Source organism: Sciurus carolinensis, chromosome 2, assembly GCF_902686445.1.
Source record: "Sciurus carolinensis chromosome 2, mSciCar1.2, whole genome shotgun sequence".
NCBI lineage: Eukaryota > Metazoa > Chordata > Mammalia > Rodentia > Sciuridae > Sciurus > Sciurus carolinensis.
In genome coordinates this window covers 108,821,542-108,845,834 of record NC_062214.1, presented here as the reverse complement: position 1 = coordinate 108,845,834, position 24,293 = coordinate 108,821,542, and the positions used below count along the sequence as shown (strand labels likewise).

Below are 24,293 nucleotides of genomic sequence, written 5' to 3'. Positions count from 1 at the left end.
TTTGATTTTATATGAATTTTTTTCTTAGTTAACCTAGCTAAGGGTTTGCCAATTTTATTGATCTATTTAAAAAAAAATCTTAGTTTACCTGAATTTAGAAAAAAAAATCTTATTTATTTCTGTGTTCAACTTTGTTTCCTTTCTTCCTTCTGCTAACTTTTGGTTTAGTTATTTTTTTTTTTCTGGTTCTTGGAATTATGGACTAACGTTGATTTGAGATTTTTCTCCTCCTCTATTTTGGTGGTTGAATGCAGGGCCTCATGCACACTAGGCAGGCACTCTACTACTGAACTATACCCCCTGATTCTAAAACTAACCCTGTTTTCTTTTTTAACAAAAGCGTTTACCTCTCTCAACTTTCCTCAGTATTGTTTTCACTGCATGCATAAATTTTGTATGTTGTTTTTATTTTCATTTGTCTTCAATGTTTGGTAATTTCCCTTGTGATTTATTCTTTAAGCCCTAAATATATTTTTTTATTTTAAAGTTGTATGGCATATAAAATGGTCTTAAGTTCTAATGTCAGGGGAATACAATAGGGGAAGTGGTAGATCTTGTTAAAGCAAGAAATAACCTAGATTATAGATTTCTTATTTTTAGGACTTTTCTTTGGATATGCTTATAAGAAAAAAGAGAGGGTTCCTACAGAAAATCCTCCTTGTCCATTGATCTAGAAACGGTGAGCAAGAAGGGTATCATTTTGATAGATACTCAGTTACCATCCTCTGAGCACAAACCACTCTGCTCAGTACCAGAAGTTCAAAGTTGAAGAAGACCTGATCTATCCTGAGTTTCAGACTTGTAGGAGGATGAGATAAGGTTGATGAGAAAAAACTTCTCATTGAGAGAAAACTAGCATTTATTAGCAATGCCATCTTTACCCTTTGCCCAATGGTATTGAGTTATTTTGACACTAATCTTTAAAAAAGTACTGTTGTTTTTTCCCCGCAACTAGGCACAACACGATCACTGGGCGATGGCTGACCAGGTTCCAAGCTGTGTGGGACCCTAAACAAGAAGATTGTATCATAGTTGGCAGCATGGCCCATCCACGACGAGTAGAAATCTTCCATGAGACAGGAGAGAGGGTGCATTCTTTTCTTGGAGAATGTCTTCTCTCTGTGTGTTCCATCAATGTCATGCACCCGACTCAGTATATTATGGCTGGAGGTAATTCCAGTGGGAGGTTACATGTTTTTATGAATTAAGAAAACTACTTAGTTTCTAGGTAGATATACCCATTTGTTCAAATTCATCACTGTCTCAGAAACCTAATGATACCTGTGGCTTAATATGTTTACTTGGTAATATATTTAGAAAACATAAAATTACTTTATTAAGAACTATGAGCAGAATGTACTAAATTTAGTAAGGGAGAAGCCTCAGAAGATGTTTCCATAGCATGGGGAGGGAATCTGAGTAGAGGCTGAGATGCTTTTAGCACTTTTAATTGGGCAGTACATTGAGAAAGTCTAACAAGGTAAATTATAAAGCTTTGAATGAGCAGTATTAACTTTTTGTTATATATTGATAATAGTTTTGAGTCTATAGTGATATATAGATTAGTGGTTTATTTTATAAGTTTGTAGTGAATATTTGTTTTTAGGCTTATACTCTGGAACGGGTCCTGAAAGGTCATCTAACTCAATGATTTTGAAATTTAGTTTTTTAAAACAAGAACCTTTTATTTGCACCCTGCCTCTCAGTTAAATTTTATATGATATGCCAAGAAAATTGCTGAGCTTTTGTTCACTAGGGCGGGGCCTGGGTCTAGGTGTGTGGAGCCTTTCCTTTCCCCTTCCTCCAAATGGCTCCTAATATAGGGCTCTGCCATAATCCCTATATTCCAGTGTAAGACTGCCCTCAGATCAGTAGTGTTTCTAGACTAGGTGTTTTAGCTATTCACATGAAATCTGTTCAGTGGTCAGAAGGTCAGAATTAGTGTTTAAAAAATTGAAAGAATTATTAAAGAACAGAAAACATAATAAGTATTGTTTTGTAAAACTTAGTTTCATATGCATATATGTGTAGGTATATGTTTATGTTTATACTGATATATAAATTTTTTTTTTATTAGAAGTGAAAACTACTGCCTTAATAAGTCCCAAATGCCCTTGTCTGTCCCCCTCTTTAAGCTCTCCATATTTAATAGTGTGTTAAATGAATAACTTTAATTTCTCTTCATATTTTAGGGATATGTCATGAATACTGTTTTTGATTTTTTCTTTTTAAATGAAATTGTTTTCTCAGAAGTTAGTGGTAATTTCAACGGGTCTACTGTTGGGAAAAGGAGTTGCTAAATAAATCAGTGACTAATATTACTGTGTAACATCTATCCAACTTTCCCATTGTTCTTCATTGCCAAAGTACTACTGAAAGACTTGTAAGTAAACGCTTAGGCAGTATGTTTGAATTACAAGAATTGGGAAATATTATCTTTTCATAATTGTATAGCAAAGAAATAAAGTATTTTCCTTGAACAATTTTTTCTAAGTAATTTTCTGTAATTAAAATTTAAGTGTTCTGAGACTTAATTTATTAATAGGTTGTGGGTGTTTATGAAAAATGGGAGAGCTCTTTTTTAGGTGTTATGATACAAGCATTGGTAAGTGCGATGGAAATATTAATTTACAAAATGGAAAGTCAAGCTAAGTGAGGTTGAGTTATATTTGAACTGTTTAGCAAAACAGTAAAGAAGACTTTAAGCTTCCTTTCCCTTTTTCTGTACCACTTAATTTCAGCTTCCAGAGTGGTTAGTTCTGTGGGAATTGTTCTTTTTAAGATGCTGAAAACTACTCTTGATCAAATTAGTACCATCATTTAAGCTTTGAATACTTGGTAGTAATTGGGGGGGGGGCTCTGCAATAAGCACTAAAAAATTCTTGATGTTTCTCACTTTTGTGGTTTCTTTTGCCATTGCGGCTTTGTAAACTTGTTTACATCCAGTTTCACTTAATAGAGTTACATCTTCTTGAGGCAATGCAGGAAGGAAGAATGATTAGGGACTTTGTTTCTTGGTATTAAGCTTTATAACAGAGTAATTGTGTAAATCTAGACAGCACATAAAGGAAAACTGTCTCCCTGAGGATATTCTTAAACTGTAATCTGTAATGAAAGGCATTTCTGGAGTCTGGTTTATAGCTGTGTGGCTTCTGTAATTATGTGTGTATTGTGATTGCTCCTTCACTTTGGGGTAAACTTTCGCTGTCAGTTTGACCTTTGTGATATCTCTTAAACACATAAGCTCTGAGATCAAGTGGAGCTGTTTTCTTTGAGGTGACCTGCCTTTTTGATGTTAAGGAAGAGTTCTCATTTTGGATGGACAGAGACTTGGTCAGATTACAAGTGACCACAAATGATTCAAAATGAATAGAATCTGAGTTGCTTCAGTCCTATTTTAGTATTCTGGTCTTTGAGTTTCCTTTTCACAGAGAAGATTTGGTGAAGGAAATTCTCCAGGAAAGCAGCAAGCTTCAGGCTGTAGATACAAAGATTTAAATCCTTCAGCCAGAAAACAGCTGTACCGTGTAATCTTGAGAAAACCCACTTAACCTTCATGGTTTTCCTTATCAGAAAAACAAGGTCCAGTTCACCTCAAATTATTCCACATTTAAAGTTTCTCAGTTTCTAATCATATTTATTTTATGTGATGCCAGTTGTGAATAGCAGTCAGCTATGTAAATCCTACTGGTATCCTTTTATCTATGCGTTAGTAACTTTTGATACTGTGAGACAGGCTATAAGTTAAAAAACAAAGAGCCCACTCTTTCATGGTATTTAAATATTTATTTAAGTTAAAAATAATTTTCATGGCACCAATGATTTTATGCTAACTACATACTGCATATGTAGAAAAAAGTACATTGCTTTGAAGGAAAATGTAACTCAAGAGTTTTTGGCACACGAAAGGTTAACAACTATATATTTTTAAATGAAACTAAGAAATTCACATTTGCAGGTAGTTTACCCTCTACTGCTTAAAGATGCAGTTCACTATTTTCAGAAAAAGTTATTTCCTCTGAAAGATGATGCTATGGAAACCATTACTTTTTCTACAGTAAGATAAAATGAGAGACATGGTAGATAGAACACATAAAACAAGATTAAAAACTCGAATAATTTTTAATGGTGGGAGATATCAAAAAAGACTAGTTACCAATAAAGGAGGTTTGTTATTCAAGCACAATTTGAAAAGCAAATTGAAGGAAACTTTTCTATCCATATTTTCTGGGGAAAGCCCTGAAAAAAAAAAAAAAAATCCCACAAGTTTCTGTTCAACTGCTGGAAATGGTACAAACTACTGCACTGTTAGAACTCTAGACACAAGTAACACACCAGGCAATGGGATACTGCATCTCTAGTGTGGATGTGAAAGGTCAGAGCAAGGCTCTCACTGCATAGAGACACCGAGTTCTACAGACTGAGGTAGGAGCACTACACTAGAAGGTAATCTATGTTGCAGAAGACAGTAGATATCCAGGTTAACAGCAGCTCCCTGTCTCCTGACAGCCTTTTCCTCTCTGGGTCTACTTTTCACTTTAGTCCTATGCTAAATAAAGCCTTTGCTATGTAGATGACAAGTGGCAGTGGCTAGTTGGTTTAAGTGATCCTTAATCTTTACTAGGATCTCCTTCAGTTTGTCATGTCACTTGATAAGTATGTTTGCAATTCTGCCCAAATTGTTGCTGGTATGGAAATGATCAGATAGGCCCACTTCCATTTTTAGATTTGCCATGTTTTAGCATTCCAGGACTTGATCTTGCTCATCTTGGCTTCAGACATCTTTGCTGGTTGGTTGTTTGAGCACCCTGTAAACAAGCAACCCTAGTGTTTCCACTGGGAAAAGGCCCTAGGTCTTTAACACATGCCAGGAATTGGAGCAGAGCTGACCCTCTTCTCCATAGTGGTCAGTTTTATTGTCTAGATCAGGGTTGGCATATTATGGCCCGTGGGCCAAATTCAGCATACTGTCTTTTTATAGTAGTATTGGAACACAGCTATGCTCCTTCATACCCACATAATCCATGGCTATTTTTGTGCTGTGATGGCAGAGTTAATTGTGACAGAACAAAGAAAAAAAAAATTACTATCTGGCACTTTTCAGATGACGTTTCTTGACCTGTGGTCTAGAAGAAAAGGGTATCTTTCTTTAAAATTAGACAAATCCACTCTCCCCCCTCACCCTGCAAAACCCTGAATTTTCCATGGCTGTTATATTCTGAACACGGAATTGGTTCTACCATTTCAGGGGACAAAACAGGGGAGATCAAATCTATAAGTGACTCTTTCTGTTCAGCATTTGGGGCTGTCCAACATCATAGTGTCGGCAGCTGCTTCACTACTGTGTGGGTCCCAGGAATATGACCACTGACTATCCTTAAATAAGTCCTCAGGCCCCAGATGACTTAGAAATCTCTCCCTGAGATGAGAACAAGATTTTGTGTGTGATTGGTTTTAAGAGTTGCAGAGCTCGGGCCTTAGGGACTCACACTCACCATCTGTGGACCTGTGCTTCTGTGAACATCCAGGGCTTCCCTCAGCAAGGATGACCAGTGCCTTCTTGGAACTTATTTCCCGATGTGCAGGATGACCCTAGGGGGCAGCATTTCTACATCTAAGTGTTAGTCTCTGCCAAGTTCACCTTCTGTCTTTTGTAGGCATCTCTTAGAAATCTTATTTTTAAAAGACTCTTTTCCTTGTCCCTTCCAAGGCTGTTTGTTGATCTTGGAATTCTATTTTCTGACGTTTTTCCTTCTCAGGATCAGTTTCTTTCTTGCATCATTTAGTTCATCAGGTTCTATTTTCTTAATCCATAAAGTAAAAACAAAATATGAATAGATAAGAAAATAACATTTTGCTGTTAAAATATAAATCAAAAGTCTTTTTTTTTTTTTAAGGGGGGTTACACTATGTACAAAATAAGCACTGCTTTCTGCATCTCAGCAGTCCCTTGGGTAAGTTAGCTCTTGTGTATGTAACTACACTTTGTCCAACATTTTTGACAGTACTCTCTCTGGCACCACTGAACTCATTTAACGCCCCTGGAGCACTAGAAAAGTCTTGAGGTTCTTCAGGAAAAAAATCAGAGATGTCTTAGTTCATTATACAAAACTCATGGTGATGCCCATCAGGCTCTAGTCTAAGGGGACAGACTTACCCCACCCCTGCTGTGTTACTGCTGTACCGGTGGTCCCTTCAGATGCCCACTCTGCTCAGATTTGAAAAAAACAAAAGGAAAAGAAAATCCAACTCAGACCATCAAAAGAAGCAACTTTCCATTTAATCATTCTACATGGATGTTGACTTTTAAAAAAAGTTTTGTCTGGCAAGAAAACCTAAACAGTCCCCATTGTCCAGACCCCTGACCTGCCCCGCTGAGGCTGCAGTGATGTCTCCCGGAACCCAGTGGCACCAGTAGAAAAATGCCTGCAGAATACAGAGGACAACAACAGCTCTCTTGTCTTCAACTAGCATTCCATCTGCTAGGTGACACTACTGCAATAATCAGTTATAGTAAAATAAATTATTTTTATTTGATACTTTCAAAATAATACACATCTATGAAAAATCAAAATTCAAAACCAAAAATTATCCTGCAAAATTGAAGGATGAGAAAGAGTTGCTGAGCCTTTCTTGAAAGAATCTCTGAAGAAAATGAGTTTTCCCAGTTTGTTTAGACAGGGCGTGAGCCTATCCCTTTCTTCTTCTGGGAAATAACCCTCCTAGGCTGCAGTGGACTTTGAGTCATGAAAGGAGGACTTGGTATATGTGCCGATGGTTCCGCGATGGGTCCCATTGCTGGGAATGGGTAGCCGGGCTCCTTGGTCCACCTGGCTAGTTATTGGGAGGAGTCATGCCTTCTCAGGTGTCAATGAGCAGGCTCACCACTGAGCGGATTTTGCAGGCAAACCATCGCCTGAGGGGACAAAAGTATTGATAGTGGAATTGTTCAAACTCGGGGGTCTGGCGGATATCGCGGAAAAAGGCAATGTCAAGGTCAGACTCGGTAAGGATGATCAGGAGGAGGAGCAAAACAAAGAGGAGTCCCATGGTCACAAGGAGCAAACGGAGGACACTTAAAACAAACTTATTCACCTGTTCCTCCTCTGGCCTGCCGTGCCCCTGACACAGGGCCCTCAGCTCTCCTCCCAGGGCCTCCACCTCTGCAGCAGTTGGGGTGCTGGCCTCAGACTCCTTCTCCTCCTCAATGCTGCAGGTGGCTCCATTGATCTGCCGGGAGAGCAGCATCAGCTCCAGGCTGTGCTCAGCCACAGGGGTGGGCAGCACGCTATCTGCAGGGCTGTAGGCCTCATCCGCAATCACCGCTACTCGCTCATTGCTGTCTGCCCGGCTGCTTCTCACATGAGGCAGAAAGGTGTCCCCGTGGGAAGAAGAACGCACCGGGGTGGAGTGGGCACTGTCCCGTAGGGACTCCAGGCCTGGAAAGGCAACAAGGACATGAATAGGCTTTCTGGATCCCAATGCATACTCTGCTGTCCAGTAGCATCCATTCTTGTTTGGGTGCTCCTCTGCATACCCCAGTAATAGCAGCAGTGGCTACTACATTGTTTTGATACAGCAAGAAGAGGACACAGGCAGCAGCAAAACAGTGACCATTTTTGGAAGGTTTTTCTTTTTGCTCATAGATTTGACTAATTTGTTAAAGATTCTGCTTTTCATGCCTTGGGTATCTTCAGCCTGGTTTTAGCCCCAATTAGAGGATCTGAATTACAGATTGCCCCTGATGCAGAGCTGGGGTCGGGTCATGGTTCAATAATCTGAAGTCTGCCTCTTGGGTGGAGATCCCTGAGAAGCAGGAAAGAAGGGAGGAGGCAAATGTATTTTGCCTACTTGGACTTCATCGAATACTGATTGTTAAGTACTGATTATTGGGCTAGGGATATAGCTCAGTTGGTGGAGTGCTTGCCTAGCATTCACAATCCCCACCACCAAAAAAAACAAAAACAAAAACAAAAACCAAAAAAAACAAAAAACCGATTATCCTTGTAATAACCCAGCATGCAAGGTCTTGAGCTCATGAGGCATTTGTTAGGAGTACTGATCTTCTGACCCCTAAAACTACTCATTATTTCTTCTTTCTCTGATGGAAAATTCCTCTCCTTCCAAGGTTCTCCCAGGGCTGCTTTTCTGGCAGGAAAAAAACAGGAACTGTTTATACCCTCAATCAAGTAGCAGCCACCCAGACCAGAGTTACCACGTATGACCCACATCTCAGTGCTCCCCAAAAGTGGCTTCTTGTTTCAGGCTCAATGTCTGCATTTTCTACTACTGGCCATCTTGGTGGTGCCAAAGTGACTCTCCTGGCTTTTGTAGCCTATGATAAGAAAAGCAAATTCCCTTTTGTTGCTCTGAATAGACCCTGATGCAACCAAGTTTATAGACTGCACCAGGTTCCTAGCACATTAAAAGTTTGACCCAACTAGGGCTGATAAGGCAGTTGTCTGGTTTGGGACTAGCTCTAGAAGCCCAAAGGTCTCACTTAAAAAGGTGTTGGTAACCTTTGCAGAGTGGCTCAGCTCCCTGGACTCCCTCCTAACTCAGCCACGTACAACTAGGCACTAGGTGCTAGGCTGCTAGGTCCCCCTGAGCAGCTTGGTGGAGCCCTGACTCAGCACAGGCACAGTTAAGGATTCTCCAGAGGAACGGGCCCTGGAATTGGTTCTGAGTAAGTAGGGGTGAAGGGTGAGGATGAAGGCAGGGCACCCACTATCCACTCTTCCTCCCAACCCCTCAAATTGGTACATTTGCCATGGCTCTCAACTTCTGCTTTCAGAAAGCTCCTTATATTCCCAGCTGTACGTCATTTTGTCCTTATGCTAAAATTTTAAATTTTTGTATGTTTTAAACTTTTTCAAGCACTTTGGTTTTCAGTCTTTCAAAAACTCCTTGTGGGACTGGGGAGATAGCTCAGTTGGTAGAGTGCTTGCCTTGTAAGAACAAGGCCCTGGGTTCGATCCCCAGCACCCCCACCCCCCCCAAAAAAAAAAAAAACTCCTTGAATTAGTGAGGGTGAGAGGTTACAGAATTTGCCTGAAGCCATGTGGTTGGCTGCTAATGGCAAAGCCAGGGGTGGAATCTAAGCCTCTCTTTCATGTTGCTACTGATCATGTAGTCGGATTCCAAGGGATTAACTCCACAACCTGCACCTGCCCTAGATTTAGGTCTCAACTGCCCAAGAAACTTATGAAATGACATGAAATAAAGAGCCCCTGTCCCTTCTTCCAGAGCTCTCGATGCTCCTTTGACCTTCATTGTATTACCCAATATTCCTTCCTGATGCCTCCATTGGCCCATGTGACAACAGAAATATGTACCTTGGAATATGTCATGGGTCACTGATAAACACCAAGGCTCTGGTAGTAGCATGTTGCTAGCTTGGCTTTTTTCCCAAGCACTCCTCTGTCCCCTTTCTCTGGAACCTCAGCACAGGGCACCCAACACCCTCTCAAAGGCCGCTCCCCTAACAAGGACAGCTCCAACTGCTAGATCTTCCAAAGTGTGACCAGCATTGCTGCCAGTAGTCACTTCAATGCAAACTTAGCTTGGCCTACAATTAAGCCCTAAGCTGGTTGGGGAAGAACAGGTAGACACTGTGACATCAGAGAAAAAGTCAAGAGGGTCACCAGAAGCCCCATTATATTGAGTTACTGGTGTGCTCAGTAAACAAGATAACAGGTATGTATTTCCAGTAGCTAGCCTGACCACTCGATTGCTCAGGAAATATTTGTCTTCTCCCTTAACAGCACATCTCGCCTCCAAGTTTGTTATTCAATGTCAGGTTAGTCCTGAACAAGAAATTAAGTTTTCACTATTGTAGAAACCACCACCCACCCTGCCCTTCATCAAACCTATTGGTCTGGGGTGGATGGGGTGAGTATTGTGGGAAGGGTCGAGGCTAAGTGTGGCACAGCAAAACAGGAATACATCTTTTACCTTGGAGTTGCTTCAGCTGACTCCCCTGCCCAGAAGTGGCTCCCAATGAGCCGGGGGTCACAGTCGACAGGACCCTACCCTGGAGCCGGGGCCCCATCCTCAGGATGCGCACGCTTAGGGGCCGAAGGCAATGATTAGTCAACCGGAGCTGAACGCTGACTCTGGTGTGAATCTTAATAAGACTTTTCCCCATGGTGGCCCAGGAAGGCGGATACTTCTTTAGTGGAAACCAGTTGATCTCTTCAGGGAAACCAGCCAGGCAGAGGAGATACAGAGAGGAAAAGGATGGAACGCCAACTAGGGACAAAGGATTTTCACTGATCTCATGCCACGGCAGCCCCTTAGCAGTGTGTCCTGTGCTGGAGAGAGAAGGTCAGTTCCCTGAGCATTGGGCTGAGCTGTGAGGAAGGAGCAGCTTGGAAAGGCCAATGTTATCTCGGCACTGGATTTAGTAGTCAGAAGTGCTTAGAGCCATAAAAAGTAATGCTTCTCCAGCCTGTAGTTCTTTCCCTGAGGCCCATTTAAGGGCCAGCCTCTCAGAGGATGAGGGACAGCAGAGGGCAGGGACCAATCCCAGAGGCTAGGCGAATCAAGATTGTGCCAGGAAATCTAGGATGTAAAGTCGCAAAGACATTAGGCTTATCCAGGCTACTCAGGAACATGAAGTCATGCAGTCCACACTAGCTTTGGGTTGGGTGGCTCTGGGGCTGGAAATGGAATGTATCCCATCTTCTCTTTGCCTCCTGCTGAGTGGTGCCCCATCGGGCACAAAAGAAGAAGGGAACCTGCATACTTGAGGCTCGTTTTAGTGTCAGTCCTGTGTTGATAAAGTGTTATGTTGGTATTTCCAAGAGCAGAGGGTAGCTACCCAATTCAGTCTTTTTTTTTTTTAAAGGGCCCTTGTCCACTGAGATTACAAGGTTTAATTTAAACTAATTTTATGTTAATGTTTTTGTAATTTTCTTCTATTGCTTTTGGAGATAGCAAGTGAAGCTTCTCTGGAAAAGTCAAATGGTTTCTGAGATACTAATGTATGTGCTCTGTGGACTCTAAGATCTCTGATGGCACATGCACCAGTTTCACATGTCCAAGAGTAAGTTCCCTGGGGTTTTGGTTGATTGTGCCCTTCTTCTGAGGCCTTCATAATAACCCTCAAGGCCTCTCCTTGCTCGGGCTGGGTGGACAATTAGGATTAGTTGTGTTTGTTAGAACTTTTAAAGACAAGGCCTTCTTTTGAGAGAGAGTGCAAATGAATTCTTGCTTCACGGAAAATATTTTTTTATTTCCACAGGCTTGGTAGTCCTGCACTGATAAAGTCATTTAACTACTAAAGTCATATTTTTTCCACATCCAAATGAGATGTCTACCTTCTCCCTTGCCCCTCCCTCCACCCTGTGAGGGTCATTCCTAACATAGCCGTTCCTACCTACCCCACCTAAGCCAATGAGTCCTGTGAGGGCCATGTCTGGGAACACAGGCTGTTCTTGTTTACGGGCACCCTTGGCATAGGGTGTGAGGAGCAGGTTGGTTTGGTGAGTAGCATGTGGGAGGCTGCTGAGCCATAATCTGCCAGCTGGGAAGTTCTAGGAGGATGTAATTTTGAGGAAGTACTCTGGCCCTTCGGAGTCTGTCCTCCTTAGCAAGTCCTCCCCACGGCACCTCCCCTGGCGTTTCGCAAGCAAGGGTGGAAAATTTGGAGAAGGAAACCTGTAGCTGCAATAGGAGAAAATAGGTTCTGTTTCAGAAGTGAAGAAATTCACTTCCCAGAGGTGTATGCCCCTGAGAAGAGGGACAGCAAGAGCTATGCTCCATCCTCTAGTTCAGTGTAAGATGGGGGAGACACAGGAGGCTATGTCTGATGATGGTCACATCTCTATACCTCCACAACACGCACAGTGATTATCCTTGGTAGTTTGCAAGGCACTCTCCCACACCCTGCTCCATTCCACAGTGTGGGTGACAGGCTGAGAAGCCACCTGCCTCAGAAAGTGCACCGCTGAGCTCCCATTCAAACCTCAATGTTCATTCCTGCTAGGGCTCTTGGCACTGTGCTTGCTGCCTGCCTTACTTAGGAAGTGCTTTATGGTACTCTTTGAAGTACTTTGCATATATCAACTCCCTTGCCACCCAAGGAATAGGCAAGGGAAATGTTCCTGTTTTATAAATGGAGCAACTCATATACTCAAATAATTAACTTGATGATGGTTGTCTAGCCAGGTTTCTCAACCTCTGGAAAGGAGTTACATACTCTATGCAGGAGATACATGCTTAGGTGATATGATGATATCCTGAAAAACTAAATACAAACCAGAGATCCTCCAGGGGAACAGCAGAGCAACACTTTTCCTAACCTGAGTAGTTCCTCATTTTCAGTAACAAGCAACATTCCCACAGAAAGGGCAAAGGGCCTTCCCTCTCCAGCTTCCACTCCATTAAATCCAGGAGACAGAGATTTGAAGCAGTCCTGCTATTTGCCGTCCTCTGGGTTCTTACAAAACATCATCTTTGAGAATGACATCAGTCAAATTTATATCCAGTCTGTGAACAGTGAACCAGGTCCATGGCAACAGCTAGTGGGCAGTACTCTCAGTACACCTCCTAACTGAACTGACTACCCAGCATAGAGACTCAGCTACCAGGGTGTCTAGTTCAGTAGATACACAGAATTTCTCTTCCTGCCTCCACCTCCCCCAAAGGGAGGAAGGGTGGAGAGAGGTAGAGGGTGAGAGCCGTAAGTTCAGATAGCAACAGCACAGATTGCTATAAATGAAGGACAAGGTGGTGGCAGCTACTGGAAGACTTGGGAACAAAGTTTTCATTTCTTGATTAACTGTCTCATTCATCCTGATCATATAAGCTTGGAGACTGGTCAGATCTAGGAAATGAAGGGAAGGCCTCTTGACAGAAAGCCATTCTCAGAACTTCATGGCACCTGGCAGACCCCATCTCCTCAGATCTACATCCTATCCTGGACCACAGTATGGTGAGACGCCCCCTCATCCTGTATCCAGCTGGTGTTCCCATCCTCTGGGTATCATCTTCTAACCTGCTACTGGGCTCTTTCTTGTAAGAAACTTACTGTTGTCTCAAATGCAAATTAGCTTCTTTTCAAGGGCCCTGAATTTGGCCAGGTCACAACACGGAGGGACCCAGCATCATCTCCAGGAGCTCAGGCTCACCTTCCATGATGGAGATGTGTACAGCTCTTCTGCGGGTCCTGGGGACACTGCTCAGCCGTGGGCCATGGGTTATGGAAGGACAGCTCCGGCTGGGAACCATCCCTGCTCTGAGGTGAAAGGAAAAGAGAAATCCTTTTCACTCAGTGAACAGACAGATGTAGGTGTGAGCTACCAGAATTGCTTGTCTGTATTAAATTTGAGTCCTTTTTTTAAAAAATATTTTTTTAGTTGTCAATGGACCTTTATTTTATTATATATGGTGCTGAGAATTGAACTCAGTGTCTCATACATGCCAGGCAAGTGCTCTACCACTGAGCTGCAACCCCAGTCCTGGGGTCCTTTTTATTTTTATTTTTTATGTAATACAGGGGATCAAACCCAGGGCTTCACACATGGCAGGCAAGCACTCTACCACTGAGCCACATCCTGAGCCCTTGGGTCCTTTAAAAACAACAAAAAATCTTTAGTACCTTCTCTTTGCCTTTGGCTCCTAGATCCTAATCAGAGATTCTGTTTCACATTCTACCTCCTCCTTATACCCCAGACTCACCTAAACTGTTCTTTAGTGGGATAAGAGTGCCATTGGGTCTTGGGGGACAGGAGTGTCAGGGAGTGGAGCCCTAGGATGAGCAGTACTCCTGAGAATGTGCCTGATGACCCACATTGGCAGCCTCCCCTGACTTCCCACAGAGGCTGCTGCGTGGGGGCTCTGTGTAGAGAGGCAGTCAGCAATGTTCCATTCTCAGAGGCTGGCCCCAGATCCTGGTCTTCTAGGCTAATCACATTCTTTCTGAGTCTTACCCATTTCTAGGAGATAGGCTACTGGAAATACATGAATTATGGATATTCATGAGGCATGTATCCTGAAACTATTTTAGACCCAGTGTGGCAGGGCTGTGAGGCTATCTCTGGCTTCCTGTAATGGATGCATTCCAGAACCTATGAAATATTGCTGCTTTGTCACATGCTCTGTGGTCTGTGATCAATGTCAAGATTTGGGAGAACAGAAGGGAATCACAGGAGGCAGCACCTAGGTCTGTGTACTGTCTGCAAGTAGCCAGCCCTCTCTTGTTTTCTGTCATGGGTTAAAGACTTTTCTTCATTCCTCCAGTTGGGACAAATTTCTTCACTCTTCTGCCCTATTGTCCTGCTTCTTTTGGTAGCCATTGTGACCAAGAGCTTCACTGAACTTCAACTACTAGGTCTTTTGAGATTCTGGGATCTGAGCTGGAACTGGTTTTGGGGAAGCCCCTGGCAGCCTACCTGTGTATTTCCGGTGGCTCTCGTTTGATCTTGGCACTCGACTCCATCACTTCCTTTGCAACTCGGCCACTATAAGTAATATAATAAAAATAAGCAGAAAGAAATGAGAAGGTGTTCTAGGACTTGACTCCTTTCTAAGATCTCATGTACTTTGGTTGAATAAGGAAATGGCCTCTTGGGCCTACCCCTTCCCCAATGCTTTGGTCACTGAGAAAGGCTTGCTTGCCAGGGTGGAGTTCTAAAGTGTCATGACAGCCTATCTTAAGGAGTTCTCTTCATCTCTGGAATCTTCCATTATCATTGAGAAATGATTTCTCATTGCCCAGCATTTCCAAGAACACTACCAAATAATCCTTTAGACAGGGAGACATTAAAAGAATCACTGTTATAATTCTTATGTGTCTGTTGTTGTAAGGAAGAAGAGACGCATTTAAGACCCTACAGACAAAACGACTGTAGGGAAGGAAAGAAACAGTAAAAGGGTTAGAAGACAGGAAAATTGGATGGAAACCCCAGGCTATTCTGAGACTTTCTCACTTTCTTAGTTCTCAAGTATAAGGACACTGAATAACTGTTCTCCACAGAAGTTCGGAAAATAGATCCATAATGATTACTTACTGTCACTATTTACCTGTATCGGAACCGGCTCCCTTTAAAGAATAAATTGCTGCTGGACACTGTGCGGACTTGGCTTGACTTCTCCAGCCTGCAGCAAGGCAAAGTCCAGTGTGACAGATGGCCTGAACCTACCTCACACAGACTAAGGCAGCATATTCCCAGCTCCTTCCAAAGGCCACGTGAGAAAACTTGCTTCAAGAAAAAGCCCTGTGTAGCCTGAGCTTGTCTAACTCTCATTTAGGATCAGAGGCTGTGCTCACAGCCAGCTGCCCTCCTGTCTCAGTGCTTGGCAGTCACAAGGAAGTCTATTTTAATGTCAGGAGAGTGCAGGCCCCTGAGAAGGTTCATGGAATTGACTAGGGGAACTGAAGAAACAGTGTTAGGGATGATGGTCTGGTGAAAAACAGAATGCCATCCTTCTAATCTCAGCCATGCCCAGCCATGCCATTTATTAGCAGTGTGACCTTAGACCAGTCTTTTTATTTTTTGCAGTACTGAGGTTGAACCCAGGGCTTCATGCATGCTAGGCAAGTACTCTACTACTGAACTACCTGTCCAACCCTTTTTAAATTTCATTTTTGAGACAGGATCTTGCTAAATTGCCCAAGCTACCCTTGAACTTATGATCCTCCTGCCTCAGCTTTCTGCTGGAATTACTTGCGCCACCACACCCAGCCTCAGTCTTCCTATGTACGAAATGATGGAATTGGGACTTCTTGACCTCAGAAGTCCCTTCTAGCTCTAGTATTTGATGCTCTGTGTTCACCTCTGGGTAATTGTGGGTGGAGAAGAGGGTAGGGGCTGCCCTTCCTGTTCCATTTTCCTGATAGGGAGTCCTAAAATGCACTCTTATAATAAAAACTCAGAGAAGTCCTGTAGTGAGGAAACCAGCAAAACTTTAATACAAATTCCATAATTTATTTGAATTTGGAGCCATCCTGCCTTCCCAGATTACCTATTTGATATCAGTGAAACTACAGGGAGCTAATGTGGAGATTTGGGAAGGCCATGGGCACTGTAAAACATCCTCCTGGGTGACTTTGCTGATCCCATTAGTTCTCTCACCCTTAGAAATGGAAGCCCGGACAGAGTTGCCGAGAGGTCTCCAAGACCTGACTGCCCTGCAACACTCCCGGAGTGCCGATAGTACCAATCCAGCCAGGAGCCCATCTGGGTCTGACATTTCTGCCATGAGTGGGCAGTGAGTATTTAGGGAACTGTCCCCACAATCCATGAACAGTTCCTAGAAGACACCATCCCTTCCACCCCCATCCCAGGGCTCCGTGAGGACTCAGCCTACTTGCCCTCCTGTCTCAGTAGGTTTTTGAGTCTGACCCAACTCCCTTCAAGGCAATGGGCCATGGGGGATGGGGACCTGTGTGTGAGAGATGTTGAAAATAGGCTGAAATGATTGGTTGTTACCAAAGGCTTGATGTAACTCAGATCTGACCCAGGCTGGAAGCTTTAAACAATTAGGACAATAAGGAGGCAATGGAAAACTGAAAAATGACCTCAGTTTCCAGTGTGGGCAGGGGTAGAGTTGTGTACCAAAGGAAAAACTCAGAAACTGAATTTGGTTACAGGTTTAGAAGCAAACTTCTGTTCTCATGACAGGTGGAAAACAAAGGTTTTAAGAACAGGTGCTGGAGACATGAGAAAACAGGAGACAAAGAGATTGCTTCTTTTTGTATTAGACTATTTAGCAGAAAGAGAATGCTTCCAAATGTATCATCCCCAGGGCAATGACAGCTCAGTGTAGAGCCAACTCTGGCTTTTCTCTCTCTGTTGGGGAGACCCAGGGAACCCCGTCCTTCCTGGGCTTTTTCTCAGTCCCACAAACAAGAGTTTGCATCTCAAGTTGCTTCTCTCCAGGTTCATGTAACTGACCAACCCTGAGCTCTGTCATCAAAGGCAAAGGGAAGATGGTAGCAAAAGAAAAATGTTTTCTTGGCCTTCTCTTGACAGCAGGGATTGAGTAGGAGGGGAATTTGACCATGCTAAAGTCTCTCCTGAGTGTCCTCTTCACAAGATGAAAGAAGGCCCCTCAGGTTAGAATTCAGGCTGCCTATTTGGTTCATCCTGGTGCTGGTATCAAATGCACAGTATTTTTTAGCAGTTCAGAAAGCCTATCCAAGAAACAGCCTCTGGAGCAATGGCCCTGGAGCAGCCAGCAGGTAACAAAGTCTGCTCACTGGGGAGAAGGATGGTGCCCAGTCAGCCCCAGGTAAGTCTGGTCTCTCCAGGATCCTTCAGGGGCATTTGACGATAAGCAAGGCTCACCCCAGGTAGAATATACCAACTGTCTTGCTTTATCCTAATTAAAACACATCTTATTAAAGCATAAATTTCTATCTTTCTCTCTTTCTTTCTGGCACAGGGGATTGAACCCAGGGATGCTCTACCACTGAGCTACAGCCCCAACCCTTTTTATTCTTTTCTTAAATTTTGAGATAGGGTTCCACTAAGTTGTCCAAACGGGCCTTTAACTTACAATCTTCCCATGTGGCTGGGATCACAGGTATATGCCACCACCCACTGCTCCCTAATGCTTTTATAACTTTTTTTTTTTTTTTTTAATTATGGTTGCTTGGAATTGCACACAGGGCCTTGTACATACCAGGTAAGCATTCTAGTACTGAGCTACATCACCAGCTCACCACTTTTTTTTTTTTTTTTTTCAGTACTGGGGACTAAATCCAGGAGTACTCCACCACTAAGCTACATTTCCTAGCCCCTTTTAAAATTCTTAAATTCTGAGACAGAGTCTCACTGAGTTGCCCAGGCTGGCCTTGAACTTGTGGTCCTCCTACTTCAGCCTCTTGAGCTGTTGGGATTATAGCTGTGTGTCAATGCCCAGCTCCCACCACTTTCTTTATCAAAGAAAATGAACACAAATACCTCTCACACTTCACAAAATTATTTAGTAAGCACAGTTTGCCTCTGGCCCAAACCTGGCTTCCCAGTTCTGGTTAAGCCCTTGCCCCTCCAGCTACCCCACCCTAGGCACTTGGCCTGTCATGGTTATACCTTTGGTTGTGACACAACATGAGGGGCTGGTATCAATCCCAGCTCAGCACTGGGAAACCCACCAAGAGACAGACCTCAGAGTTTCTCCAAAGAGTGGGGCTGGGGCCTGGGACTAGGGGGCTGCTCAGGATTGCACCTGATCCTTTGTCAAACTATTGTGTTCTAGGCCTTCCAAGGCTCTGAATTACTCCACAATTATTCAGATTAGACACCCTTTGTCTGGTCCAGGCCTTACCCAAAAAGGTCCAGAATTACTCCACCACTGGGGACTGTCTAGGAACATCTCAAGGCAGACCCATGGGCAACTTAGCAGAAATATATTCCCCGACTTTGGCTCTGTACCTCCTAGGGGGCACAAAGACCCAGAAAGGGGTCTGAGTTTTACTAGGAAGGAAGCCTGGTTATCTCATGTCTCCATGTCTCCTGAGTTTCTCACGGTTCACCTGCCCATCTTGTCTCGAAAAACAACATTTGTGACTTTGCCTCTGATAAAGATGGTCCCCATCACATGTCCACTCACTTGTAGAAGGCTTGGTTCTCAATTCCACATTTCCAGAGGTGCTTGCAGGCTTCTGGAGTTGGAGCAAAATATGTGAGAATAATTTTCTTTTCCTGCAAAAAATTTCACATAGAAATCACTAAGTGTGGATGGAGAAATGAAGGGTGAAGTAGCCAGGAAACTGCCCTCTGCACTGCTGGAAGAGAAGATCCAAAGGACGAAGTGGGGCAGAGCTCAGTTCAGTGCATCACCTAACACCTGGCAAGTCCAATCAGTGTAAGTCTCAGCTGTCATAAGTTGATCCAGGAGAGCCATTGGTGAGAAGTGGCATTTATATCTAGAATTTCCATATGTGGAAAAAGAATCTCATTTTGACTACATTTCCTAGAGGAAGGGATCTTTCAGTGAAACCTCTGGGTTTCATCAGCATACCTGAGGAAATCTGTGCTCCAGAACCTTTCCACCCCTCATATCTCACCTCCAGGTCTTGACTTGATCTTGGCTGAGCATGTGGGTGGCTTAGCTCTACTTGGACCCCTTAGGCTTGGCTCTAGACTTCAGGAACCATTGCGGTGCCCCAGCCCTCCCTGAAGAGAAGGAAGCCAGCACTCACCTCTTTCTGACTTACATATAAATAGAAAGTCTTTCCTTCAAATTTCAGCTTGGTCACCTCATTCCTAGAAGCACAAAAAGAGTACCTGTCACCTTGATGTGGGCTACTAGTTCACAGCTAAGTCTGTAGATGCACAGCCCACCCCAACTGGAAGGGGTTCCAGGCACAGACACAATTTTAGCCAAAATTAGAACTGAAACAAGACAGCAGCGCAGTGGCCTTAGAGAACAGTTGTTGAAACAGTTCAATCCACAGTTCTGGTCAATCACACTATAGTAATAGGGTGATAGGAGGATTTCGGGCTCATCAACAGTGGCTGTAAAAGGGAAACATTTGCATGGAAAGTGAGTCTAGGTAGAGTGTCTGGGTCATTTCAGGATTTGGTTCATAACACAGGTGCATTATCTGGATGGGACTGTCAAATGTAAGATGCCACAGGTAGCTGATGAGGCCAAAGTTCAAGATACAGCAAATAATGAAATACAATGCAACCAGGTTCTGAGGGAGTTGAGTCTTTCAGGTGACTGTGCCACTGGATGGAAAATGCAGTTTAATGCAGACAAATGTCAAACAATCTCAGGGAGGGGGCGGGGCAACATACCAAAGAGAGAGAACAGATTACATGGAACAGTCATGCAGCGTACTGACCAGGAAAGGGGCTTAGGGGTTATTGTAGAAAAATCCTTGAAGCCACCAGCCCAGTGAATGGCTGCAGTAAAAGAGGCAAACAGGATACTGGGGTACGTCACCCGCAGGACAGACACAAATCAGAAGAAGTGACATGGTTACTGTACATGGCACGGCCTAGACCTCATCTCCACACACTGCTTTCAGCCTTGGTTACATTTACAAAGTGAAAAAATTACTAGGGCCTTAAGTGGATGTCCCTGAGAGCCAGAGAACTAGGCCTTGGCATCAGTGGCTGCTCACTTCACTTCTATCTGCCCAACACAGCTACCCTCGAGAGCCACAGGTCCTCTACCCCTCACTGGAGTTCCCGTTTTTCTGCCCATTTGAGACCCCAAAGGAGGTCTGATCATGCACATCTGCCTCCACTTTGCTTCTTCCTCTTGGTAATTTCTAGGGAGATTTCCTCAATTTCCTAGTAAGTAGAAGAAGGGTAGTAAGAACTACATACTCAATTTATAACTTCTGGGGACAGAGAAATTACATGTTCTTTGTGGTCCTGGAAATCATAGTTGGGCCAGGATGATACTCTACAACTTCTGACCAGCAGTTCTGAGCTAGAACCAGCCATGTGGCATTCCCTCCATGTTTGATTCCCTCTCATTCTCCCTCTTGGTCAATCGATCTTCAATCTCACATACTCACATAGAATACAATACATATCCCATGGTTAATACACAGGCAAGCACACAGATCATTTAGGCTCTATCAAGCAAGATAGAAAAGTAAGGGTTTTCTTTTGATGGTGAGGTTGGGTTTACATCTGTATTATAAAGTTGAGACATAGTGAAGGGACTTCTTGAAGTGGTACATGAAAGGAAGAATAAGGTCTGGGAGAACTAGGAAGAAGCAATGTGGCTTTTGGAGGGGAAGGGATAACTCAGAGACTGCAAGTATCTATCCCAGTGCTTCTTACTTGTTCCTAGCTAATTGTGTCCTGTAACAGGGCCCTCATGAGACAACTACCCTGGTTAGAATGTCACCCTCTAAGGAACATTGAATATCCCAGATATATCCAAGCAGCAAATGATGCACGCTAGGAGAAATGTGGCCTGATCCTGGTCATTGTCTTTTTCTGAAAAGTATTCTGTTGGACATATTTCAAATCCTCACATCTTCACCCAGAGAGCACAATGAAGCAAGCCCACTTGAGGAAGCCAAGGGAAGCTGGTATGTTGGATAACTTCAGGCAGTAGGCTGCCTTACAAATGGGACCTAACCCTGCATATCTGAAGAGCAATTTCTCTAGCACTCTCTAGCATTATATTGTCATTCTTCACAAGTACAATCTGGGTAAGAAAGATGACTGGTGTCTTCCCATCAGTTCTAAAGAGGGCAGAGGAGGGCAGAAACCTATAGCACCCCAGAGGAAAGCCTACTGGAAAGCAACTCTGTACACAGACACTTCGTGTGCTTTTCTGGAGAAGGTAAAGGAATGAAGACAGGGAGTAGGCTTTGCTACTGAGCTCTACTGGACCCAGGGAAGCCATTTATCCAAACCCATTGGAATAACTAGTTAGCTTAGACATGGCAGGCTGAGGCCTAAGCAGGCACAGAAATCAAAGGGACTTAGTAGAATATGCAAAATGTCCTGGAGAGGCTGACAATGTTTGCAGGGGCCAGCCAGTCAAAAGGGTTCTAGTGTAATTCAAATGGCAATCAACAAATTGAAGTCTTCCCAGTCATAAAGAACAGTTCCCAAACAAAATAAAGACAGGAGGAAAAGCAGTTTCAAGAAGCTGCAGTTGAGGCAGAGGCTCTTGCCTGCCAGAAGTGTGAAAGGAAAGGGGAGGAAAGGAAGAAAGAGTGTGGACATGACTCCTAGAGGTGAAAGACACTTAAGGGCTAAAGAGGAGTGAGAGCAAGCAGCATCTAAGCTCTTGCAGACCAGCTGCCCACAATGGAGGTTTGTCTGAGAAGGGTGTTTTGAAGAGTAACAGGATGACTTATCTGCCCTAGCAGTCATGGTCTGTGTTGTGAGCCCCTCCCTTGTTAGCAGAGTAGATAAGGGAGTTGGGCCATCTATGGAGATGCTCTCAATCAGCCTCAATAGGGTTGGCAATGGTCCTTAGCAGGTAATGGCACCAAGGACTCAGTTCTCTTTGGACCCTTGCTTCCCTAATATTGGATCCAGCCCCAGGTCTCCCCAGAAATCAAACGTCCATAGCCTTGCTCTCTCTGGAGAGGCTGTTGGCTCTCAGGGACAACCCTGTGGAAGAATAGGATCCCTAGGAAGAGACCACTACCTTCATCAGTTACCATTCTCAACACAAGGCTTTGGAGAGGGCTCTGAACCATAATTGCCCAATCACAGACAAAGGACATGGGAACCACAGCCCCTCCCCAGTTAGTGAGATATAATGAGCCTATTTTGGAAATGAAGATACTCACCATTTAATGAAGTGGACCCTCTTGTTTCCTTGAAGAACAACAAACCCAAAAGGAGTAAAGGCCAGAAATGCAGCATTTCCTGACACATCCTGCAACATAGAAAGACTTCTTATTGGGGTATTGCAGGCATAGAGGTGAAAGGGTGAGAAACACAGTTCTTCATAGGGAGGCAGGGTTACTACCTCACAGTAGGTCACAAAGGGAAGAAGCAGGGAATTTGGAATCACTAGACTATGGTTCAAGTCCCCTTGCCACTCGCCAGCTTACTGAGCCTGTTGCCCTTACCTGGAGGCACCAACCTAAGTTATGAACTACCAAAGAGAAATCCCATGCATTGGTGGTAAGATTGTACAAGGGTGTACAATTATTAAACACAGACTTAAACATAGAGTTACCATATGATCCAACAATTCCACTCCTTGGCATGTGCCGGAGAGAAATGGAAACATGTCCGTACAGAAACTAACACATGGATGTTAACAGTAGCACTATTCATTATTATCCAACCAGCAGTAACAGTCCAATCCATTTTGCAGTAGAAAATGTCCACCAACTGATAAATGAATAAACAAGTGAAATATTATTGTACAATGGAATATTCTTCAGCAGTAGAAAGGAATGAAACACCAATATATGCTACAACATGGATGAACCTTGCAAACATCATGCCAAGTGAAAGAAGTCCAACTATAAGTGATCACGTGTTGAATGATTCCATTTATATGTACTGTCCAGAACAGGCAAATCCACAGAGACAAAAAGAAGATTAATGGTTGCCAGGGGTTGGGGGGAAAAGGGTGGGATAGTGCCTGCTGATTGGTATGGGGGTTCTTTTGGAGGGGGATGGGTCATGAAAATGTTCTAAAATTAGATAGTGGTGATGGTTGCTTAAGTCTGTGAATATACTAAAAGCCACTAAATTACACACTTTAAATGAGTGGATTGTACATGAATTATATCTCAAAAAGTTATTATTAAAGAGAGAAGCAGGGCTGGGATTGTGGCTCAGTGGTAGAGCACTTTCCTCATATGTGTGAGGCACTGGGTTCAATCGTCAGCACCACATAAAATGAATAAATAAAATAAAGGTATTGTGTTCATCTGCAACTAAAAAAATTTTTTTTAAAAGAGGAAGAAGCAGTTATCATCATCATGATGGCCCTATGACACTGGGTTCCCTCAGGAAAGTTTAGCTGAAGAGAAGATAGGCAGCAATTGACTGAGTAGAACAGTTGCCACCAGCCCTGAGGTGCCTGAACCAACAAACAGGGTCTCCTGATCACTGGTCATCAGTTTGTAAATATCAGGCTTGAGTTTCTGCTGAGCCAGTGGGAAGATGATGTGGCAGAAGGTGTTGATCATGGTTCCCTGGAGTGGGAAAATGAACTCCATGAGGAGGGGACTGATGAAAGATTATGGGCCTTCTTTCGTGATAAAGTTCAGGTGAGACTCTACTGTCAGGTTGTGTGGTAATGATGGAGATGGCCAGAAAACTAAGCCATGAAATTGGCCAAACATGTCTGCAGAAGAATTTTCTGGGTCACAGTTCAGCTGGTGCTATGGAGCTTGTGAGTGGGGGCTGTGGTTGCTAGACCAGATCAGGCTGAGGGTTGGCTCTCCTGGTCCCTTGCCTTCAGAGTTTGCTACCTGGCACAGATTTTCAGCCTGATCAGCACTAAGAAAATGGGGTGGGGGGGAGCTGGGGAGATAGCTTAGTTGGTAGAGTGCTTGCCTTGCAAGCACAAGGCCCTGGTTCAATCCCCAGCACCACTGAAAAAAAAAAAAAAAAAAAAAAAAGAAAGAAAGAAAATGGGGACCTCTGCAGGGCCCGATGAGCCTTGCCTCAAGGAAAATGCAGGTTTGCCTCTTGGAGTCATGCAGGTGTGAGTCTCTGGGCCTGGGGAGTAAACTAATTATATATTTTGCAAACATTTATAATTAATGTATTGTTATCATTGTCCTTCCCTTGGTCTCTCAAGATCCAGACACTTGGCTGAAAGCATGGTGTCATTTAACTCATGGGCAAACAGGAACGTTTTTAAATAACTATAATGAGACACTG

The 24,293-nt window shown here is 43.5% G+C and overlaps 2 protein-coding genes across 10 annotated transcripts in view; one reads left to right on the top strand and one right to left on the bottom strand.

Moving 5' to 3' along the window:
• Wdr76 (WD repeat domain 76) overlaps positions 1-2,474 on the top strand; it is a 42,991-nt gene extending 40,517 nt beyond the window's left edge. Inside the window, 1 exon segment of the mRNA XM_047542328.1 lies at positions 956-2,474. Coding sequence (XP_047398284.1) covers positions 956-1,208 — 253 coding nt within the window. The 3' untranslated portion in view covers positions 1,209-2,474.
• A 1,298-nt stretch (positions 2,475-3,772) lies between these two features.
• The window catches only part of Frmd5 (FERM domain containing 5), a 300,312-nt gene continuing 279,791 nt past the window's right edge, over positions 3,773-24,293 (bottom strand). For 4 of the 9 annotated variants that reach the window (XM_047539096.1, XM_047539105.1, XM_047539103.1 and 1 more), the window contains 7 exons: positions 22,232-22,320; positions 19,154-19,217; positions 18,562-18,653; positions 15,028-15,102; positions 14,397-14,465; positions 13,134-13,240; positions 5,813-7,439 (listed from right to left, as the gene is read on the bottom strand). In XM_047539096.1, the coding sequence (XP_047395052.1) occupies positions 6,862-7,439; positions 13,134-13,240; positions 14,397-14,465; positions 15,028-15,102; positions 18,562-18,653; positions 19,154-19,217; positions 22,232-22,320 (1,074 nt within the window). In that variant the 3' untranslated portion in view covers positions 5,813-6,861. The other 5 variants (XM_047539101.1, XR_007107012.1, XM_047539097.1 and 2 more) reach the window with 5 other exon arrangements.